This window comes from Sceloporus occidentalis, unplaced genomic scaffold (genome assembly GCF_023333645.1).
Source record: "Sceloporus occidentalis isolate IW3139 unplaced genomic scaffold, rSceOcc1.0.p SCAF_38, whole genome shotgun sequence".
In the NCBI taxonomy this organism is placed as follows: domain Eukaryota; kingdom Metazoa; phylum Chordata; class Lepidosauria; order Squamata; family Phrynosomatidae; genus Sceloporus; species Sceloporus occidentalis.
This window is the reverse complement of record NW_028317018.1, coordinates 5,103,404-5,122,773: the sequence shown is the minus strand read 5'-3', so window position 1 is coordinate 5,122,773 and position 19,370 is coordinate 5,103,404. Positions and strand designations below refer to the sequence as shown.

Sequence of the window (19,370 nt, the reverse complement as noted above, 5' to 3'; positions counted from 1 at the left end):
GAGCCTTACCCACCTCCCCAGGCTTTCCTACCCTCTGACACTCAGGGCAGGAGCGGCAGTAATTTGCCACATCCGTGCCCATACCAGGCCAATAAAAATGATGAGACAAGCGGGACTTAGTCCGCAGCACACCCAGGTGCCCAGCCATGGGGATGGCATGAGCCACCTTTAGCAGCTGGTCCCTATACCTCTGGGGCACCACCAGCTGTCTTTCTGTTTCCAAGGGCTCTTGCCCTTCTGCGGGAATAGTTTCCCTATATAACCTCCCTTTATCCCAATACACCCGCTCCTTTTCAAGGTCTGTGGGCGGCTGCATAGCACGGTCCCTCAGTTTCTCTAATGTGGGATCTGTCTGTTGGGCCTGCTGGAATTCCAGGGTCTGTTCCTCAGAGCCAATAATGGGCTCCGATTCAGACTCCGGCTCTGGAGCTACTAGGGAGGAGTGTAAAGAGGGGTGAGGCGCCCCTGCGGACATCCCTTCTGGTTCCGCAGGCTGAGTCAGCTCCTCTCCTTTATTTTGGGCAGACTGTTGACGGGTTACCACGGCTACAGTTACTCCATCTGTCGCACTCCCACTCTTTGCCCACAAACATGCTGGATTCTGGGACCTGGTTTCTGACACAGACAGACATTCACTCGCTCTCTGCCCTTCTTCACTGCCCGGTGGCCCTCTCACATTTTCACACAGCACCTCAGACATTCCGGGTTCTAGCACAGACGGACACGCACAACCCTGCTGCCCACTCTCCCCATGAGGTTGCCCTGCTACATTGTTACACACTGCCCTTTCTATGGTAGGGCTCCTAGAAGATCTGGATAAATCACAAGTATCATCCTCCGGCATATATTTTGACAACAGCCTACCCAAATCAGTACCCAGTAACACATTAGTAGGAATGTTATCTGATACCCCCACATCCCTTACACCCTTCCCTGCTCCCCAATCCAAAAATACTCGTGCCATTGGCACCGCAGGACGTACTCCCCCAATTCCCCGCACTGTTAAGGTCTTGCCAGGAATAAAGTCCTCGGAGCTCACTAGCTCTGGACGCACAAGAGTCACCTCTGCCCCCGTGTCTCTGAGCCCCACAGTTACCTTGTTTCCCACAGTGACAGGTTGCAGATTCACATTGGAGATGTTCTCAGTGCTGGAGACGAACAACACTGTAGGTGGTGACCCCGAGGGGCGACTCCCTCCAGATGGGGGTGCAGGCTTCCTCTTATCAGGACACGTATTACTAAGGTGCCCCACTTTGTTACAGATGAAACATCTGCGGATATCCCCACGCGTAGAAGTGACATTAGCTCCCCCTCTCCCTGAGGTAGAAGCCGGCGCAGAAGAGGGTATTGTAGACTGGGTGGTGGGAAGCCGTGGTGTAGTGGTCTTCCAGCTGGATGCTCCCGTAGTAAAACCTCTGCCCCGGTCCAATTGTGCTCGGTTGGCGGTGTGGAAATCAGCCAGCTCACCTGCTTCCAATGCTGTTTTGGGCTCCCGGTCCAGCAGCCATTCTTGTACATTGGCTGGGCACAGCTGCAGAAACTGTTCCTTGATGATCAGATCTTCCAAGCTTTCTAAGGTTGTAATCTCCAGTCCTCTAATCCACTGCCGGAATGCCGTCGTCAGGTGTCCCACAACTGCAGTGTAGCTCTCAGTGGAACGCTTTTGCAAAGTCCGGAATTTCTTTCGGTACACCTCAGGGGTAAGGTTGTACCGTCTCTGCAGTGCAGCCTTAATTGCCTCATAGTCCTGGTCAGATTCTGCTGGTAGCTCTGCAAATGCTTCCAGTGCAGGACCTCTGAGACCAGGGGTGAGGTACTTTGCCCACTGGTCTTTTGGTAATTGGTACTGCCTGCAAACCTTTTCAAAACTGCGCAGAAAAACATCCAGATCCCCATCTCTGTCCAAAGTGGGAAAATTCTCTGCACGTGGTTTGGGTGCAGAAGAGTCTCTTGAAACCACACTGATAGGTGAGGCACTTAACCTCTCCAACTCTGCCAGTTTTAGTTCATGCTCTCTTGCCGCCTGGCGCTCTGCAGTCTCTCTCTCAGCCTGGCGCTCTGCAGCTTCCCTCTCTTGATATTTAAGGATAAGCTGCAGTCTGAGGTTTGCATCTGTTGAGTCCACATATTTGAAAACAGTTTGTAGATAAGAGTCCAAGGGATCTCCAGATCTTGGCACGTCACCGACATCAGCTGCAGGTATCTCCCGTGTGACCATGCCTCCCTCAGAAGTGTTTGCAGCATCACTTTGCGCTGCTTGTTGCATATCATAGTCCACAAGCGCTTGAATAAATTCATCCTTTGATTTTCCCCGGATGGGAATACATTGTTCACGGCAACGTTGCTCCAGAGCACTCTTGGATTGTGTTTGGTATTCCATTTATCACACCGGCCCAAACAAATGATAGCAAAAGAAAAGAAAACAAAGAGGGGGGGGGGACTGTTGAGGTGTAAATATACTAAGTATGCACTGAGTTCAGCCTTTGGAAATTGAGAAACAATTTCTTTTTAGTGTCTGGATTAGCAAATCCAGCAACACTGAAATCTGGTACCGAAAAAGATGGAAAAAATCTTTTTAACTATCCCACCGCTGCCACCAATTTGTCACGAACGCACTCTACTCCAAGCGTGCGCGTGACTTGGTTCTGGTGGTAAAAGGGTTAAAATTCACTATCTGTCTGCCCTAGACCGAAAATAGTGATAAAAATACAAATATCCACCCTTAATACCACCCGCAATTAACTATAATGATATAACAAATATCAAAATAACGCTGCCACCACCAAGACAATTTAGAAATGGGGTGCCTTGGTACCCCAAACGAATCAGACTAAAAAAACCCACACAGTATATTTTAACACAATAATTATGTGATTTAAAATTACCAATAAAACGGTCTCTTCAGGTAACGTGAGTCTTTACCAGACAAAGGCAGAACTTAATAAACGAATATTTATTATGAATAAAAAAATCACAGTGCATACAAAAAAGATGATAAACAGATTATTTACACCAACAGATAAAATAAAAAGGAGAAAATTGCAGAAAACCTAACTACTCACTGAATGGTCAAGTAACAGTTTTTCTGTCCGTAGGGCTCCGGCAAGGAAAGATGGCGACTTACTCAAAATTAGATCTTGGCCCCTAGTAAGCACACTGACCAATCTTCTTTCACTAACTTTATACTCTTTCCCAGTTCATCTCGAGTTTCCAAGCCGGCCCAGAGGTGGTATAAGCGGAGGGGAAGGGGTACCATAAGTGACCTCCTCCTTGTGTGGTGGAAACATATCAGTCCAAATAACTTATTTTCATTTTACCGTCCCTCCTGTGCTCGCCACAGCCATAATTCGTGCATTTATGAATTTCCTGTAAATTGTGAAGTCCATAGATATGTCACACTTGCTACTTATGACTAGACATCATAGACTTCACAATTCCTTCCAAACTGGTTAAGTGGCGCCACCATGTTTGTACTCTTTTTGTAGGGTGCGCTTTCCCCGTTCTAGGTATGCACACAAGGAGGTATGATAATGAATATATGAGTTATTATTGACCTGGATATAAAATGGTTTTCCTGACTGCTAGTGGTCACTTAGCATATCAAAGAATCCATTATATATGAGGGGATACAGGCATATGGTGAATGACTCGGCTAGCAGACTTAAAGGCACCGCCTCCCCGTGAAATTTCACACCTTGCAGAGGGCCTTGGTTGGAGTCCCAGCTTCAAAAGACCAATTTATCTAAAAAGACCTTTTGGCGCCATATGCCTATACAATCGAATTAACCCCTCACATACTGAAATTGGCTGTGCCATCTCTACCGGGTAGCCAGTCCATGTACGTACTACACCGGTTGGTGTGACACTCAGGCATCGTGACATTGGATAGGGATACCAGATTTTTACAGAGTGGTACTGCCTTCAAGTCTTGAGATGCATAGGTCCAATCATGGGATTTTGCAGCCTACTTTTCTCTCCCTCTCATGCTGCTGCTCTAGTGGGCCTCTTTGAATTTGAAATACACTGTGTCTAATTTTCAAAAATATGTGGCTTGATTGGGGTTAATCAATTGGCCAGCTTCAAAGATTTCCAAAATATGGCATGGGCACAGGATAACCAGATTTCAAATTTCCAAATTGAAAAATGCGCACCTCCCAAATATTGCCTTTTAGCCCTCAAACAACCCATCAAAATTATACATCACTGTACTGTAGGAGATTTTGCTAAACACATACTGGGGTGTTCTTTGGCAGTAATGTGCCAGGGGCTGTGAATGCACACCTGAATTACAATGTATGTGAAAAAAATTACTACCACAACATTTGACACAGCTGGTCGTAGTTAAAAAACAGAAATGAAGAAATGTAAGAAGAAACATGGAAGTTTATTAAAACAAAAGGGGATAAAACCATTTTTGTCAATGTGAACCCACATTACTGTATCCAGCGCATATAACACAATGCACTGTTTTGTACACACTGCATTCATAACGATAAAAAAACATCATGTATGCATATCAGATGAATTAGATGAAAAATAAAAGCGGGCAGGGCAGGGGGGTGCCTTGGGACAACAATTAAATACAAAAAGGGGGGTATAAGTACACAACAGGGTGGTTGGGGCATCACATAAATCAATACACATGGGTGTTGGGGAATAAATGCACAAAGGGGGCTAGCTGGGGGCACAAATGCACATGGGGCAATACACACGGGTGTGGGGGTGGGATACATTAAAACCAAAGGGGGATCAGGCTGGGGCATCAAAACACAAGGGGGGAAACACACAAAAAACAAACCAGCATTTTTTATGCTTTGAGTAGATTAACCCATACTGATATGGGTGTTGGTGTGGCAGAGCCCGTCCTGGTGTGTGTTTGGGTGTCGGAATGGCAGAGCCTGTCCTGGTGTGTGTGTTTGGGTGTCGGTGTGGCAGGGCCTGTACCGGTGTGGGTTTTGTGTTCCGGTGTGGCAGAGCCTGTCCTGGTGTGTGTGTTTGGTGTGCCGGTGTGGCAGAACCGGTCCTGGTGTGTGTGTTTGGTATGCCGCTGTGGCAGAGCCTGTCCTGGTATGTGTATGTTTGGGTGCCGCTGTGGCAGAGCCTGTCCTGGTGTGTGTCTGGATGTTGGTGTGGTAGAGCCTGTCCTGGTGTGTGTGTTTGGGTGTTGGTGTGGCAGAGCCTGTCCTGGTGTTTGTGTTTGGGTGCCAGTGTGGCAGAGCCTGTCCTGGTGTGTGGTGTGCCAGTGTGGCAGAGCCTGTCCTGGTGTGTGTTTGCTGTGCCGGTGTGGGCAGACCCTGTCCTGGTGTGTGTTTGGGAAAAGAAAAAATGTCGGTGCGCTAAGCTAGTCTCAGGCTCAAATAATACAAATGTATAATATGAGGCCTACCAAACAGTGTGAGCATGCTGCAAATACAGTGTGTTGGCTGTACAATGTATACAAAAAACAAAATACTGTCTGCGCTTCTCACCCTAATAAAGTTGGCAACAAATATATAAACATAATATAAACATAATATAAATGATGTATTTATATTATGTTTATATATTTGTTGCCAACTTTATTAGGGTGAGAAGCGCAGACAGTATTTTGTTTTTTGTATCTGGTGTGTGTTTGGCAATATGTTTCCTGGCAGTTTACTTTCTGTACGAATAAATTGAACTATTTAATTATCCAGAGATAAAATGCCCTCCTGAATTTGTAGTCACTTCAGAGGACAAAACTTTCTAGGCCCAGAAATCAGTGGGATGAAATAAAGGTTTTCTGTTATATATCTGCATATTTTATTGAATCACATTGCACCAATATGCGTTAGAAAATCAGGAAAAGATGGGCATGGATGGTGGGCTGATTCTGTGGTGCAACGGACCACTTGACTAGGCTTGCCCCCCAGGCCTTAGGCTGCCAGCCCTCCCCTGACAACTGGTTCCAAGAAAGCAGAAGGCATAGCACCCTGGCAGCAAGAAGCGGAGGAGAGGGGTGCCGAGCGTACGCTCATGAACAAGAAGAAAGAGAGATAAAAGAATGAAAAAAGGAGTGAATGAGGGAGAAAGAAGAACAAATTAAAAGAAACAAAGAGACAGAGGGAGAGAAAGGAGAAAGAAGATTGATAGAGAAGAGTGATGGGAAACAGAGAGATGAGAGAGGAAAGTGAGAGGACGTGAAAGAAAGGATAAAATATAAAGAAGAGTTTGAGAGCAAAGAAATTGGAATGAAATGAGAAAAAAAGGAGTAAAGGAAAGAAAGAAATAGGAAGGAAGAAAAATGGAGAGATGGATAAAATAGAGATCAAAAAGAGTAGGTAGAGTGAGGAAGGGATAATGAAGAAGAGGAAAAGAGGACGAAAAAAGTGAGGGTGAGAGATGAATACGTTTTAGATAAAGGAAAATAGACAGCGGAAAGCTAAGAAAGAGATAGAAAAAAGGAGAGAATGGAATACAAGGGATTGACCTCCTGCTGAGCCTACAAATGCAGGCACGCTGGGAGGGGGTCCTAAATGTAGATATGTGTGTATAGGTGAGCGTGTATATGTATAAGTGCTAGTACATGCAATTGTGAGCACATGTAAATGTGGATATGTGAGCATGTGTTTATGAAAATGTAGGCTTGAGACTGTAGAAATAACCAGTAAAGCTGGAGTTATGGTTATGTATAACATACTTAATGCTTAGTACTTAATTTCTCATACAAATTTCAGTGTAAAGCTATACAGGTTCATTTTATAAACAAGATTTTACTCTAGTCCACATTAGTTGAATGTGCATTCATTATTTGTCATCGACATGTCTGCGTTTAAGGTTTTCCCCCATTAGCTATTTTTTTTCCTTTGTTTTCTTTTTTTTTATTGTTTTGGTTTGGATATTATTATACTTGGTTTTACATAATATGCATAATATTCCATGCTGTGAAAAAAGTGGTCCAAAAACCTATAATGATGGGATGGAATGTCATGAAGAAAGTAGGAGTGTGTGCGCACATGCACATCGCTACCTGGTGTTCGGAGACCAATCAGCACCCTCAGTAAAGTTAAAAAATAAACATAATACCACAAAATAATAATAAAAATACCAATAAATAATAATAAAAACAATAAAAGCTATACGGCAGCAGGCTGGATCACATTCTCAATGGGACCGATTAGTAGCCTCAGAAATGCTTTAAAACAAATGAAAAAAAGGAAAAAATAAAGCAAAAGTTAAAGAGTTGTGCCAACAGGTTGCCTGCTGATCTATAGTTAGATCAGCTGACTGGCACACTAAAAAAAAATATCTGATCCCTGCTGTCAGCCCAGCCACACATCTCACCTGCAAATAAGAACAATAAAATAAACACAAATTTGACAGCCTTTTGCTTTTCTCCTGCACCTGCTTACACGGATTATAACTCCCATCTTTTATCTAAATTTTTGTTATCTAAATGTATCTGTGTTTTTATAGTGCATTATCATATAACACTTTATGTTCTTTGTACCTACCTTGCCCTATTATGTGTGCAGTTGCGTAGTGAAATGACCATGTCATGTAGCGTGCTCTGTATAAAAAAATATATACAAAAACCTAAGGTATTTCTGTAATTTGGAGATGCAGCTGAAAACATTTTTGGTGCTCTGCAGATGTATTTAATCTGTGCAAACAATTGTAAGAAACATGAAAAGGTTGGCAGATCAGGATTAGTGATCAACTGGTTACATGATAAGTGTTCATTCGCTCCTAGTAATACACCCTGGTTTGTTTTTTCTCCACAAATATATACTTTTGTGGGGGTATTTTCTGATGGAAGGTTGGTAAACAGTCCCAAACGAGACACAGGCATCACAAAATAAAATTTGAGAAGTTCTATTTTTGGAAAAGGGAACAGGCATATTGTGCCCTGTAACTTCCAAAACCCATTAAAAAAAAACCTATGCATGTTATTATAGTGATGCAGCTGAATACATGTGTGTGGGTTTTTTTCTGCAGTTACATGCAATCTGTGCATGTAAGAAACATGGCTCCCTTTGCCAGGGATTGGTGACCAACTGGTTGCATGATCAGTGTCGAAATTATACACTGTCCTCATTGTCTAAATATATAAAAATGTATACTTCTGTGGGGGTATTTTGGCTGCTAAACAGTCCGAAATGAGACATGGGCTTCCCAAATTAAAATTTTAAAATTTCAAGTTTGGAAAAGGGAACGGGCATGTTCCATTTTATGCCCCATAAATTCCAAAAAACATAAAAAAAGAATGCATGTTGCGTTGATTTAAATTCAAGACTCTTAGATTAATATATATTGTGCTATCTGGCTGAACTGGTTTAAGGGACCATTTTCATAGTAAAATATTAGAATTTTTTTATTAAAATATTTTCATTATTTAAATGTATTATTCATACTAAATGGAATATGCATCCAAAAATGAAAGCTCTATCTGTCCTGGGAAAAAATATAATTTGTGTTGGTGTACGAAAAATTAAAAAGGAGAATATAATGTAAAAATGCTGAAAAAGTTTTAGGTTTTTGGGCACAAAACACCCTCAGTAAAGAAGCTAAGCTACATATAAATGGATCGGTCTGATTATTTTTTTTCCTTTGAATGTGGTTGACTGTTTGAGTGTAGTCCTATTTGTTTTTATGGATTTTGCATGTAAAAATAAAATACCAAAATACACTGTATGCAATGAAAGGTTTATGTTCATTAGATATTTTCTCTGCTTTAATATAATATAAAATAATTTTACATAAAATTCAATATTTTTTCTTTGATTAGGCAAAAAATAACATCACATTATCCTGAAAACAGTAAATTATGACATAATTAAGACTAGAAAAAAGCAAGTTTGTTTTTATGCATTGTTTCCACCCATTAACTTATGATGTTTTTTGAATGACAAAGGTTACATATCTTCTGTACCGATTGCCCATTTCCCTCACAGATGGGTTTTATTTGTATTGTTTCTTAATATTTATTTCATTCTTCCTTCTGCAAACCTCCGACAGATGAGCAAGTTGGTCTGTATGACCTAGAAGCTTTGGCAAAAGGAATACAAATATGAAAAAATAACAATAAATGGAAAATACAAATCCACACTTTAATACTATGCCATATTTATCTGCTGGTTAAATATATTTTATTGGATAATTGTATTTTCCAATAATTTCTAAAGTAAAAAAATAATAAAATTGTACAATAACACTGGCAACATCTGAATATTTATTTACAGTGTTTTATAATAGAAGGGAGAGGTAATGGTACCCAATAGAAAAGTGAAAAATAATCACGTTTTCATAGTTTTAATTGCTACAAATTACCCATTTTAAAACTTTTTCTGCATTTCATATAAGGAAACCATATGTTATTTGATACTGTTACCCACAACATCCAACTTAAAATTTAAAGGCGCACATTGAAAAAGAATTGCTGGGTAATACATTTCATCTTTCAATTTAATTGTCATGTTTCTTCAAATCCTCACAATTTTGATTATGATTAAAAACAAGTTTTGTTTTGATTCATTCATCCATTACTACCAGATGAACTTCAAATTGGCTGTAGAAAATGTAACATTTGTTGTATAAAGCTGCTATCTTTTACAACGGTCTGTAAGAATGTGTATAAGTGTTAATCAGGAATCATTGGTATGTATATGTTGTGAAGTAACAACGGACACATGAAAACCCACCACAGTCCCGTCACAGTCCAAGAAAAAAGCATTTGTAAAGTTTTCAGTGGATTTAGAGGTGTTGTTCCCTTACTGTGCTATATATCAAAAAAAAATTGGCACACTCAGCATGAAAAATATCATTTTAAGCTCTGTTCCATGCCATAAAACTCTCCACAAATAATTCTTCGGTCATGGAAAATTTAGCATCATTCCCAATTGATACTATAAATATTTGTCATATGCAACAAAAACAGCTATTTAGGTTGTTGCCATAGAAACTTGAACATCTTTAATTTTTCTGTTTTTATATGAATGAACCTTCAGATGAAACATAATAAAACTTCAGCAAATGTTTATTTGGTTTACACACTACAGAACTAGAGGGTGCAAATGATGTTTTGTCTGTTGAAGCTGTTCTAGCTGTAAGACTATAAGAACAGAGCTTATGGAGGCACAGCAAATCCAATTCTTATACTGACTCATCCGTATGAAGTTCTACAGAAATCAACAGATTGTATTCTGTTGACTGCTACGTATTTGCCTCTGAACCAGTGATGTATTCAAGGGGGCGGCAGTCCCCCTGCAGCAAAACAAAGGGGTAGATCACACTCTTGGGCAACTGCTCAATGGGCCCATTATAAGGGAGAGGCTCAGTGCAAGCTCCTAAGACTGCATTAAAAGGCACCGCATATCCCGGTGTACTGTGTCTTAAAGGCATAGTGTGCCTTTTAATGCAGTGAAATTGCTGACCATGGAGGGGGCAGCTGGGGTGCCATGGGGCAGGCCTATGGCCGCACCAGAGGTAAATTCACCACTTCCCTGAACCATGCTAGCTTTACCTTTATAAATTTACTCCTCACACATACAAAACTGTTACTGAACAAAAGGTATTTTCTCATATCACAGACTCGGGTATAATATTTGTTTTCCTACTATGGTGGCATGGAAAGCACCCAGCAAACACTAGTAAACAGTGTGCTTCCAACCATTTCACTACAGGTAACATAGCATGTAAGCTTAAAAAAATCACTATACAAAATCCATGCGTATTTGTGCTTTTTAACAATAACATAAGCAAAAAAGAATGGAAAATGTAAAAAATATATATGTGTACTGCTATACAGATTCATTCTTCCAAAATTCACTTGTGGCTACTATTACTATCAATATTTCACTTACCATAACAGAAACAGAAAGGCAGCTTTCTCAGAAAAAATATATGGCTAAATATGTATTATGTCTTAAGATTTGTACCGTTAACTCTTTCAGCGTCAGACATTTTTCCTCAATATGCCTTATAAAGCCAATGCACTGCTCAGACTTGCAGGATACAGTGGAGTCATATGTTAGGTGCTATACATACAGTCTACAAACAGGGATGACATTTGTTTCTAGGACTTCAAAGTCTCTGTTTCAGATTCCTGAAAGTGTCACAGGGCTAAAATAAGATACCACGTTTTTCTGAGTAGATTATTTTACACCTGGGGATCCACAGGCATTGCTGCCGTCTGCCAATAAGTATAGACTTCCTATGAATTACAACTACACGCAAATGTGTTTAAACATAGAAGTTGATGGCAGATAAGAACCATTCTGCCCATCTAGTCTGTCCATTTTCTATTCTAAATCAATGACAGTACATTGAGACTTTGTTTCACATTAACTCAGTTGACAAAAATTAATACTTTCATAATGCCTCCATTTTGAAGTCACTTTATGTCAGGTCATACCACGTAAACGGCCTAGTTCTTTTTAGGGAAATATATGAAAGACTAACAGAAGACAAAATTAGTGTCTTCCCATGAAGAATATGCTACACCAGTGTACACTGTTAATGTCACACATGCACTCACAATGTGAATAACAGGCCAGACTGGTGATCTGCTACCTATTTTAAAAATAATTTTTTAAAATATCATTACTGTAATGTCTAAATATGGCCCCAGTTCAAGGTAACTTTGATAATGCAACCTGTAAAGGGTCTGTAGTTTTTTTTCCCTCTAACTTTTTTTGCTTAATGACCCTCTTAAAAATATGAGGTAGATTATCATTGTTTGTAAGTGCAATCAGAGATAAAAAGCAATCTGATGGCACTAGATAAGTAACAATATCCAGATCCTAAGTGTCACATTATCAGACGCTGAGTGTTACATTAAAAATAGAATGTTGTAAAAGGTATAGTACTGTTGTTTTAAAAGGTTTCAGAGTCTGATAAATCCTCATTATCCACTTCAGTTTGTAATTTAGAGTTCTGTGCTTGATTAAAGTTATTGCAGTTTATAATGGAGTCATTACAGAAGTGTCTTTTACTCAAAGTGTCCTTTTTAAGGCTAATGCGGTTGAAGGAGGTCATTGTGCTGGAAGGAGGTAAAGACATCATGGCAGCCAATATAAGTGCCAGGCAGTCAGCTACATCTTTGTTAGGGGTACAAGCCAGTGCTGGAGTGTGACCTGGGCACAAATGCAGACAAAGCAACAGTTAGTATTAGATACAGCAGTGAGAGATCCACACGTCTGTGTGATCTAACAAGCAACAGATGATAGACATTGCATTAGACGGTGTCAGAACAATTATTTTACAAGACATGCAACAAATAAACATCGCTTGTTTTAAAGCAGCAATCTGCAATACTTGTTATAATGGTTTTTTTAATGGGACAGTTTGGTTTCCCAACAGGGGTCACACATTGGTTAATCAATATAGAAGCTTTTCTATGCCTTTTCTACAGCAGGGGTGGGCAACAATGGTACAATGATAGGGTGCTGCTAATTTAGAGCTTCATCTTGTCCCTTTAAAAGTTACTTGCATGTGCATTTGATAGGTATGAACTGAATTGAGACAATCTTTACATGGACGTCTATATGTATCATAGGTTTATTGAATCATAAAAAATATCCAGCCCCATTTTACCAAATCTCATAATTATTACCCACCCCTGACCTATATCACCCAAAAAGTTATTGTTATTATATATATTTTTTTTTAGATCCATTGTGTTATAACCTAAATATCGAAAAAGCTGAACAAAAAGCACACACAGAAATCAAACAATTGAAAAACAGACACAGAACGGACATTAATGTTTTGCACTAATATGCTTTTAGTTCAATTTGGTTCAAGGAAGACTATATATTAAACGATGTTCTTTGTTTTGCTTCTTTAACATTTTATCAGATTTAAATATCAATTGTAAGCATTCCCAAATGAAAGCAGTTCAAGGGCAGAATAACATACGAAATGCTACTTTAAAGCTTCTTTTCTAACTGATTGAGCACCTGTTTCTCCTAATCGGATGAGTCTGTATATCTGCTGAGTCTAGAAGTATTCGTTCCTTAATCCATGAGTGTGTAGAAGAGTTACATTGAGTTGAAACATTGAAACTGAAGGACTGAACATTCATTACGGAGACCTTTCCATGGGGAGGTCTCCCAGTATTATCCACGGATATTATATATAATACAAAGTATAACTCTGGTGTGACCACCCATTGTATTTATTTTACAAAAAAGTAAAACTTGCAGTTATTTCATGTTAACTTACATTGATTGTTATAATCAAGTCAGTTTCTGCTTTTCATTGCTCACAACAGCAATAATTTATATTAAAATAGTAAGAAATTAACCACAAGTGATTATTCACTTACCATCATCGTCCAGCGAAAGAACACATGCTCCTTTACTGATCAATCTCTCAACAATACTTTTATATCCTTTCTGTGCTGCTATATGAAGTGGCCTAAAATTCAAAAGCATTGAGACTTTTTGGATCTTACATCTGTACGATACGACAGCCATAACACAAAATGGTTTATGCATTCTTAAATAACTATTAGTGATGCATCATTGTAAAGCAAAATGTTCATGCACAATGTGTCTGTACAGCTTATATTAGTTTCACAAGTCACATTGTCAGTCTGCTGTTTTGCTACTTGTTGCAGAGAATGCACTGTACTATGCACTAGACTTATGCAAAGAGACCAAAAACAATTTCTCTCTCACACCATAACTCATGCTCTCTCCCACTCATGGGTTGTCACCCGCTCCATCCCTTGTCTTCTTTCTTTGTCTGCTTCTCCATAAACATGGCCTCCTGGTGAACTTCTTCCAACTAGGGGAGAAGGTGTGTGCAGACGCTCTACCATTTTATAGAAAGAAACTGCACCCCTTTCTCCACAAATCTATCTCCATTGTTTTGGCCACCAGGGAGAGGGGGTCTACCTAGAGCCCCCCCCCTTTACAGAAGTTTACCAGGAAGCCAGTGTCACAGAGATGTGGCAGAAGAAAGAAGTATAGTAGGGCTGAAACAACGAATCGATAAAATCGATAATAATCGATAACGGAAATCGTTGTCGACGATTTCCGTTATCGATTAATCGAGTGATCGATTAGTTGTTGGAGCACTCGGCTCCTTTTACTTACCTCCGCGAGCGTTCCCCGCTTCCGCTACACGCGCCTTCTTTTAGTTGCGGTTCGCTCTGTGCGAGTGGCTCCGTTCGCACAGAGCGGTTCGCTCTGTGCGAGTGGCTCCGTTCGCACAGAGCGGTTCGCTCTGTGCGAGTGGCTCCGTTCGCACAGAGCGATTCGCTCTGTGCGAGTGGCTCCGTTCGCACAGAGCGGTTCGCTCTGTGCGAGTGGCTCCATTCGCACAGAGCGATTCGCGGGGGTGGGGGTGGGGTTTCAGGGGATCCAGGGCAGAGTGGGGGGGGGGGGCAGGCCAGGGTAGGAGACTGAGTGCAGGGCAGGGTGGGGGTGGGGATGCAGGGCAGGGTGTGAGTGTGGGGGCAGGGCAGGAGACTGGGTGCAGGGCAGAGTGGGGGTGGGGGTGCAGGGCAGAGTTGGAGACTGGGTGCAGGGCAGAGTGTGAGTGTGGGTGCAGAGCAGAGTGGGTGCAGGGTGTGAGTGTGGGGGCAGGGCAGAATGTGGGGGCAGGGCTGGGTGCAGGGCAGAGTTGGAGACTGGGTGCAGGGGCACAGTGCAAAGTGCCAGGGCTGGGTGCAAAGTGCCAGGGCTGGGTGCAAAGTGCTGGGTGCAAAGTGCCAGGGCTGGGTGCAAAGTGCCAGGACTGGGTGCAAAGTGCCAGGACTGGGTGCAAAGTGCCAGGGCTGGGTGCAAAGTGCTGGGTGCAAAGTGCCAGGGCTGGGTGCAAAGTGCTGGGTGCAAAGTGCCAGGGCTGGGTGCAAAGTGCCGGGTGCAAAGTGCTGGGTGCAAAGTGCCAGGGCTGGGTGCAAAGTGCCAGGGCTGGGTGCAAAGTGCCAGGGCTGGGTGCAAAGTTCTGGGTGCAAAGTGCCAGGGCTGGGTGCAAAGTGCTGGGTGCAAAGTTCTGGGTGCAAAGTGCCAGGGCTGGGGCAAAGTGCCGGGTGCAAATTGCCGGGTGCAAAGTGCCAGGGGTGGGGCAAAGTGCTGGGTGCAAAGTGCCAGGGCTGGGTGCAAAGTGCCGGGTGCAAAGTGCTGGGTGCAAAGTTTCTTGAACAGTAATAGTCCACCTCTTTTCAGAATGTTTGGGGTTATTTTGTTTCATAAATATTGTGTTTGGGTTTTTGTACTTTGAAAATATTGTTTTTTTATTACATCATAACAAAATAAGAATGTTAATGTAAATTTTAAGTTGTTTTTTAACATCCAGTTCATTAAATTATTTTAAATAAACAAAAAAATTGCATATTGTTTTTTTTTATCCGATTAATCGATTAATCGAAAAAATAATCGGCCAACTAATCGATTATTAAAATAATCGTTAGTTGCAGCCCTAAAGTATAGGTACATATACATATTGTGTATATATATATATATATATATACACACACATTTCAACAGTATATAGGAAAGGGAAAAAAAAGTGACTTACATATCCCCCAGCCTCCAAAATCAATTCTTCCCCAGCTCCCCACACTTTCTCACTGCCTGGTAGCAGCCTGTATTTATTTAATTAGTTTAAAATCCATGGGATGTTCACCTCTATATATTTCATAAATCGTTACATGAACTATAATTTGTGAAACTGTGTAATTCTTAATAGCAACAACAACAATAATGTCACACTTACGTTTGCAAAGCATTATTGGTTGCATTGATAATGTTTTTATCTTCTATTTTGTCAAGAATTATCAATGCACAACCTTCATGACCCTGAAAGCATAAATTGCATACAGACATGTTTTAAGTAGAAATTTGGAAAATGCTTAATTTGTATAAAACCATACAGTTTTGAAAGCAGTAATTAATTTTTTCAACTTGTGACATTTTTACCACGTGAAACTAAATGTTTATTTTCACTGAATCATATTCATATAAAATCATATAAAAAATCTCCTGAACAACAGTTTCTATACTCACCTAGGTTCTAATCTGCTTGAGCCTGCCTCCGCCTCCTGTCTGTTGTGGAGCGCCTGTTCCTCTCCCAAGTCTGCTACCACCTGCCTATTTCCGCAAACCCCCGACACCAGTGTGCTACCTCCTCCCTGTTCCCGCAAGCCCCCGACACCGGTGTGCTACCACCTGCCTATTTATGCTGCTGGTGGCCTGTTCACCTACTTGGGTTGACCCTGTTAGAAAACACCCCCAAAACTATATGTTTCTGAAAAGCACATAATAAAGGCTACTTCAGAAGGACCCGTTTTCTTTTTTCCTGCAACCATTTCTCCACAAACCGCTTCCAAAATATGTGGCAAAAAACTGCACTTTTTTTGAGCGCATTAAAGAGTAAAAATGCTCCCTACACCATGTTTTTATTTTTTTAAATAATATTAGGTTGGTAAGTATCATTGGGTTTTTCTAAAAAATATTTTTTTCAATTTTATAAGTCAACTATGGGGTGTTTGGAGACTTGTTATAGTATAACTGCAGCACACCGTGGTCTTGATCGCCAAATCAGGGACGATCAGTCCGCCAGTTGATTGGACGGTCTAAGTCAGAATACATCACTAGTGGTCTGTAAGTGAAGTGGAATCTAGTCTCAAGGACACGTAACGTTGAAATTACATGTGTATAAATATTTTATGTATGGAGTCTATGTAAATGATACACATTTTATTTAAAACATATTTTTACAAGCACTGTGAAATGATAAAGAAATAACACATTTTCGTCCTAGAGAGTGTTTTTTACTTACTGCAATGCAGGCCAAATGAAGTGCTGTATTTGAAAGCTTATCTTTTCCAGCCAAATCCACTTTTGTTCTATTAATCAAAATACCTAAAAATACAAAAGATTTATTTTTAAACAACGTATAATGCACCTGTCACAGAAGCGTTATTTTCAAGCATGTTGTAACAGTATGAGAAAGTGGAATGTAGATGAAAATTATTAATTCAATCAAAATCAGTGGTAGGCTGGACCCTGAGGGACCCAAAAGTTGGTCTGAGTTGAGTCAGTGGCAAAGAGAGGTGGGAGCGCAGTGGGGTCGTGTAACATGACTCTACTTGACCATGCAGTAGCAGAGCGGTAGCTTGCAGGACTGGAGAAAGGCTCCAGATGTGTGTGAAAGGGCATGTGAGTGAATGTGTATATACATGGGGGGCAGGGTGCCACTTTCTTTTATCTGCCCCCAGCCCTTCCCCTAATCAAAATGTGTGTGCATATGTACATTCATCATTTTATGATGGGTTGGCATATGGGCCGTGAAGGTGACTGCAGTCCCTACCTGCTCTTACTTTTAAGTTTTGCTAATTATCAAAAATTTTTGCAAATCAATGCAGAGCCACAAAAGTGAATCTAGCATGAACATAACATTAAAAAAAATTATATATATATATATATATATATATATATATATATATATATATATATATAATTGTCAAATGTGTCTTGGGCAGTTATATTACTGGGTTATTTGACCAGCAAAAGTTGAGCTCATAGCATATTTACTTTCATGAATGGGCAGTGGCGAATCACCAGTATGTATTTACATATTTGCATAACAACAGGCTGCAATAGTACATTTTTAAATCACTATAATCCAGGAAACATTTCTCCGAAAGTAAACAGAAATCAAGTTTACAAACCTGTAGCATCTAGATGACCCTTTTCCACAGCCATCATTAGTGCTGATTTCCCTGAGTTGTCTATAATATTTACATTTGCATTGTAACTTAAAAGCAGCTTCAGGCAATCCACATGATTATTAAAGGCTGCTGCATGGAGTGGAGTTCTAAAAACAGAAAAACAACCAGTAACAACATTTTTACACAAAGCAACATTTAGGCTAACATTCTCAGAGATGCCAGTGACATTAAAATAGAGCACTGACTTTTTTCAATATTATATTCTATGAAAAGCACCATTAAATGTGTATTTTTGCCCATTAGTGATACGCTTTAGTGGACCTACATTGATAGTTAAGGTATAGTGTTACATTAGCTTTCAAGACTTTCTTGCTCTCACTTGTCCTGGTTCCATCTGGTCATGTAACACACATTACATGATGCAGTAGTAGTGAGGTAGCTTGCACAGAGAGTGCGAGCTGCACTGAAGATATGGCTCTGTTCTAGGTAAGGGGGGGGCAGTTGTACTGAAGGTGGGAGAGGGAGAGAAGGAGTGTAAGTGTGTATATGTATATATGTATTAGTATGTATAGGTTTATCATGTTAGAGAGTGTATATGTATTTGTTAGTGTATTATGTCAGCATATATAAAAGGAATATTTCTTATTTTACATTTAAAATACTGATATAATGTTTATTAAATAATCTGTTCTATTACCTGCATATGCAGCTGTGATTAAAAGTTATATAAGGTAAAATATGTACCATTTTTAAAGAAAGGGTGAATGAGTGAGCAGGCAAAATAGATTTCTTGCATTTCTAATGGGATTCATATTCAATTGTAGGTTATAAGAGAATGGCACAATCATAAAACAAAACATAGCAACAAAAATGAAATGACCCCTGTTCAAAAGTCTGAATACCTTTAGTTCTTAAAATTGTGTATTGCCCCCTTTAGCATCAATGACAGTTACCTTTATCAGGACTGCAGTTTAAACCATTTTGCATTTGTTATGTTACAAACAATTGCTTGTGTTCATTACCTTCCTTTGCTGTCTTTACAATTGACAATGCTTGCATCTATAGCCCCGATAAGCAGCGCAGCACAGTTTTCATGATTATTAACTCTAAAAGAACAGAAAGAAAAGCAATGTTATGAAGGAATGACAATACTTTGAACCCAGTGGGTATAAAGATGCATACATTTTTCTTTTTATCTTACATGTGTAATGAAAAAAAAAATAAGAAGAGATGGTCCAGGTATGACACCATGCATGTAGCACTCAATGCACATTTCAACCACAAATAGAAACATAACTGAAGCGCAGGAGCAGATTTTTTGATTTCTTATTAGAGGCTCTCAAAAACTGTATTCTCACAGATGCAGGGTTTGATGGGTGCTAAATGGGGATGCAACTTTGGGTAAATTATGGAGGAGTAAATTCTGCCAATGGGAACTGATAAACCTGACTGTGGCAAATGCAGAGGAGCTTCGGATCCAACAGTGCAGCTAGCATGTAGGGCCTCTCCATCTTGTAAATTTTACTCCGTGGCCACTGTTAAGCCTACTAATTGATGCTGAGGAGGACCTTGGAGTCTTGTTAGAACAGCTGGTCTGAATGGTATCTCCTTCCTTGCAGGGCTTGTGGCCCCGGGATGCTGTCTTATCTGTGCACCAGACAGCAGGGGTTCATAAAGTATTTGTAACAGTCTGATTTATTATATTTGCATACAAATGCTGTAAGCTGCG

General features: G+C 40.4%; 1 protein-coding gene across 1 annotated transcript in view; it reads right to left on the bottom strand.

Annotated features, from left to right (window-relative positions):
- Positions 1 to 11,832: 11,832 nt before the first annotated feature.
- The window catches only part of LOC149290654 (serine/threonine-protein phosphatase 6 regulatory ankyrin repeat subunit A-like), a 64,944-nt gene continuing 57,406 nt past the window's right edge, over positions 11,833 to 19,370 (bottom strand). Inside the window, exons 23-28 of the mRNA XM_089488446.1 lie at positions 18,664 to 18,747; positions 17,642 to 17,787; positions 16,750 to 16,832; positions 15,685 to 15,767; positions 13,286 to 13,377; positions 11,833 to 12,092 (exon numbers count right to left, since the gene is read on the bottom strand). Of these exons, the coding sequence (XP_089344572.1) occupies positions 11,833 to 12,092; positions 13,286 to 13,377; positions 15,685 to 15,767; positions 16,750 to 16,832; positions 17,642 to 17,787; positions 18,664 to 18,747 (748 nt within the window). The remainder of the gene's footprint in view (positions 12,093 to 13,285; positions 13,378 to 15,684; positions 15,768 to 16,749; positions 16,833 to 17,641; positions 17,788 to 18,663; positions 18,748 to 19,370) is intronic.